This window comes from Austrofundulus limnaeus, unplaced genomic scaffold, assembly GCF_001266775.1.
Source record: "Austrofundulus limnaeus strain Quisiro unplaced genomic scaffold, Austrofundulus_limnaeus-1.0 Scaffold8, whole genome shotgun sequence".
Classification (NCBI taxonomy): Eukaryota; Metazoa; Chordata; class Actinopteri; order Cyprinodontiformes; family Rivulidae; genus Austrofundulus; species Austrofundulus limnaeus.
The window spans coordinates 4603424-4607968 of record NW_013952410.1 but is presented as its reverse complement, the minus strand read 5'-3'; the positions used below and the strand labels follow the sequence as shown (position 1 = coordinate 4607968).

The following is a 4545-nucleotide window of genomic DNA, read 5'->3' as shown; positions in this document are numbered from 1 at the left end:
ATTCCTGACCAAAAATAACACCAAGGTTCTTTACATTAAAACTGGAGGCCAGATTAATGCCATCCAGAGGAAGTGAAAGGCTGCAAATTTGATCCCTAAGATATTCAGGTCCAAAAACCATAACCTCTGTCTGCCTGGGTTTAGAAGCAGGAAATTCATCCAGGTATTTGTCTTTAAAACATGCTTGCAGTTTAAGGTACTGATTGAAGATCTGTTAGCTGAAAACAGACAAACACTTGTCCTGTCAGGTATTAGCTGGTTTTCTTTTACTAAGACATGACTTCCAGAGTCTGTAGATGGTGTTTTTTGTAGGCCTGACAAGTTGTCTTTTGTTCTTTACTCATCCACAATCCTCATGTTGAAGCACACACTGCCAGGTTTGAGGACTGAAAATGTGAAAGTTTCTTTGGACTCTGGCTGCTTTTTCAGAGATCTTCCAAAAATGTTTTGAAGAGCTCTTGATCGGGACCACTTTAAAAGATTACAAGAAAATCACAGAGTAGTGATAATATTAACAATACAAATAAACAGAATAGGCAAGTGGTATTTATTGAAGGATTTGGTTTCTTTATCCTAAAAAAATAAAAACTTGGTTAAACAAATCACAAAGTTACCATGTAAATGTTCTGTTTTGGAAAACAAGCTTAATCCCAGTTCTTTGGGGATTTCAGAGAAACCGAACCCTTGTGGAGGCCTATTGTGGTTCTGAAAAGGACACTTAGCTGGATGTCTTAAAGCGGTCCACTTTTCTTTCCTGTCTGACGGAAGCTGTGTCTGCTGCCACAGCCTGTGTGTTCAGACGTCTCCAGTCTGTCATCACCGATCTCAGGCAGCCATCGGCTGGATTTCCTCCTCCTGTTTGTGTTCCCATCTTGCTAGTTACAGCATCGCATTTCCTCCAGCTGTGGTTGTTGTCGTGGCGACGGCGGCTGGACGAGGAGTAAACACACACGAGGAGAAAGCCTGAGCAGGGAGTGCCTAAGTGGCTGTTTGTGGCTTAGGAGGTGACTCTTAATGAAGGAAGAGGCTTAGGCTCGGCTTTTCTTACAGTTACTGAAGTTTTTGGAGGCACTGAGGAGAGAAAACACTCAAACCACAACCTTTTGTGCAGAATATAAGCGTTGCAAGACGTCGTCGTAGCATAAAATCCAGATCTGCAAATAAAGATGCTGTTAGGTGAACAGTTGACTTTTGACATTTTATTCACTTATTAACTAAAATAAACTGTTGATAGTAGATCTGTGAGAGTTTGAGAACTTTCCATGTCTGGAAAAACTTACTAGACTTTTGTACTGGTCTGATTCATTGGACTTAAAAAAAATAAAACAAATGGCCGATGCAGTCTAATAGTTGGAATGTCATTAAAGTGAAAACATTTCTTTTGTTCGATTAAGCATTTTAAAGTAGGGGTGCCCCAATAAATCTGCCCCAATTTCCTTTAAAGGGGCAATATCATGTAAAATCAACTTTTTTGAGTTTTATAYCATGTTACAATGTTATCCTCTCATAAAAATCATGCCCAAAGCCTTGCTTTGACTCATTCATGCATGTTTGAGAAATCCTGCAGTGTTTTTAGGCAGCCATGCTGAGGAGCAAAACGACAGGTGGGGACCAGAAACACCTTTTGGGACAAGCGCCTCCTCTGGGATGCGTCTTTAAGCCGAACTTGCTCATGGTGGAGCCCCCCCCCCCACACACACACACACACACACACCCGCTCCGTGACTCCGGCAGGCTACGTGCTGAAATGGGCGTGGCCAAAGTGGTTGGATTTTCTTAAAGAGACAGAGACCTATTTCAAGGCGTTTAGAAACTGTCAAGATGAGAAGTAAATTGTTTTGGGGATTTTTACAAATATGTAGCTCTTTCATAAGCTGAAAATGTGACATAGTTACTTTATTTTAGTATAAAATTGAAATATAGGCTTAGAAAGCACATAATATCGCCCCTTTAATCTTGGAAGATCGGCAATCGGACGATACATACACAAGAAGTCGACCTTATCCACCTACGCAAAGGTCAGAAAATTAGCTACTGTCCCTCTGTGCCGTGCTGTGAGAGACGGCTGTTGTCCAGTTAAAACAAGTTTGTATTGTTTCAAATAGCTATGTTTACATGGACGTTAGTAATTGGAATAAACAGCCAATCTGAATAAAAATCTGTCATGTTAACACCTGAATCTGAATATTCTGATCTGATTCAGCTCAGTCTGAATGAATTTGTTATGAGAGGGGTGGTTTATGCCGATTGATAATCTGAACGGTGTACTGTATATGTAAACACAATCTAATCATGCTATTCTAGCTGTGGAAAATGGACGACTTCTGATTTTCATCCACTGGTTTCTAGTTAGAGGGATGGGCAGCAGTGCTATAGTTGCTGGCAGCACAGAACTTTCAAGAATGTTTCCTCCCACTCTCTCATCCGGTAAAGAAGAAGGACAAACCATATATGTTGCTTCGCTAATATATATTTTTAAAAGCACACGTTGCCTCACCTATAGCTCAATCAGGGAGTGCAGCAACATTCCTGCCATTATTAAAACCTGGCATGTGTCCGTACTGGGCGTTCAGAAGACACTTGTGTTCATCATGGAATTAGAACTTCTTCTTTTGTGTTGCTTTTTAGGTAAAGTTTACAGCTCTGCGTATGTCAGTGCTTCTATTCTGAATAAAAGCCAAGTAAATGCTAATCATGGTTGGTTTGAATAAATTTGTGCCCATATAAACGAAACATTCAGATTATTTAATCTGAATATATTTCAGTCTGATTAAAGAATTTTGCACATGTAAACATGGCCAGTGTCAGTCATGAAAACAACCTGTATCGGCAGGTCCAGCTTTTTAAAGATTGATGCTCAGCAAGAAAACTGTAATTGGTTCACCCCATATTTTAAAGCACAGACACATCTTCACAGTGTTATTTACAATGAAAACAGAACCATTTTGTTTGCTTTATTATCCACTTAAACCCAGTTTTTAATGTTTTTATGTCTGCAGTACTTCCCAGGTCGTCCCATGGTGATGAACTTGTTAAAGTCTCTAAACTCCTGGCTGAAGAATCAGACTGATAATCAGATTTCCTACGAGGCTTTTAAGCAGGTCCTGGATAACACAGCACAGGTAATTCCAATCTTTTTTTATTATTATTTGCAGGGTTTTGGACCTACAGACGATTCTCCTCGTCTCTGAGAATCTGCATGCTGTTTTTTTGTTAAAAGTGGAGCCTCGCATGCCTTCAGCGTGCATCTTCTTGCAAATTAAAAGAGTCACTTACTTACATCATTAGCTTTTAGCAGACAAATCAATGGATCAATGAATCAATAGAAAGGTATGAATGGACTCGGCCTCATTGGAAATGTGCTCTCCACGCACACAAGAGCACTCGTGCGCAAAATCTTTACTATTGACAAGTGAGTAACCCTGTCAGTCACGGCAGTGATGGTGATGCAGCGCAGCGAGCGGAACGACTTTATGTCAGAGGAAATATGTTGTTGGATTCAACTGCGGCTCGTGGTTAGAGAACTGGATAGCTTCTGTTCATTAGTGGTGGGCCGAGCAATTAACCTGAGACTGACTTCTCATTGATCGGGGAAAAACTCTGTGGAGCAGCTTTCATTAACACGAACAGGTCGGGAGCTGCTGGAAAGACGCTTTGTTTTCAGAGGATTTTTGTCCAACTTTTCCTCAAACTTTAGCCTTTTTTCTTTTCTTCTTTTGAAACAAAGTGTCTTGTTGCATGTTTACCAAATGCATCAGGTTTCTGAATTAACTTTAGCTGTGTTTTGTGCCAAAGTTGAGTGTTTCAAAAAGGAAAAAAAAAGGTTAAAGCAGGTATTAACAGTACTGTTGTAGTCAAGACCACCCAATCCAAGACCAAGACCAGAGTGTATCAAGACAAGTCTTTTAGGGGTTGAGACTGGGTCAAGACCAAGATCAGAAAAAAACAACAACAACAAAAACTAGTGTAAAAGTACAAAAGTTTGTTGTAGTCCCCACCGTCTGAAAGTAAGGCACTGCAGAATTTACAAGTTGCTGTATGTTTTCTTCTGGGTGTTGGTTTACAAATATATTCATGATTTGCAATGTAAAACTGAATATTTTGTTGACGTCTTCTCCCGCTCCCAGACAAATACTGCTCTTTCTTGAAGTGCAACATGCGAGTGAAAGAGAAAGGGTGACAACGATAACAAAAATACATAATTAGCGACGAGTCACGCTTTGATTTAGATTGGTGTGTTTTACATCCATTGAAAGCAAAGATGTTAACAAATAAATTGGACAATATTCTGTCAATTTAATGGTATTTCCACTGTTGTGGTCTTGACTGGCCTGGCCCTTGCCTTCCTACGTAGTTCCGCTCAATTCTAGTTTCCCTTCACTGCTCAGTCTGGGACTTCTCCCATAGACAAGGATTTCTTCGGGAGAATTTTTGTCCGGGCCAATCAGAGAAAAAAACTTTGATTTTCTGTGCAGTGTCTGCTTGTAGTTTATTTTACCTGGGCCAATCAGCAAACAGAAGGCTGAGTTTTGAACAATGTCGATT

General features: G+C 40.2%; 1 protein-coding gene across 1 annotated transcript in view; it reads left to right on the top strand.

Moving 5' to 3' along the window:
* The window catches only part of qsox1 (quiescin Q6 sulfhydryl oxidase 1), a gene marked incomplete at its 5' end in the record, with an annotated part of 36429 nt that overhangs the window by 18827 nt on the left and 13057 nt on the right, over window positions 1-4545 (top strand). The window contains 1 exon segment of the mRNA XM_014000813.1: window positions 3000-3122. Coding sequence (XP_013856267.1) covers window positions 3000-3122 — 123 coding nt within the window.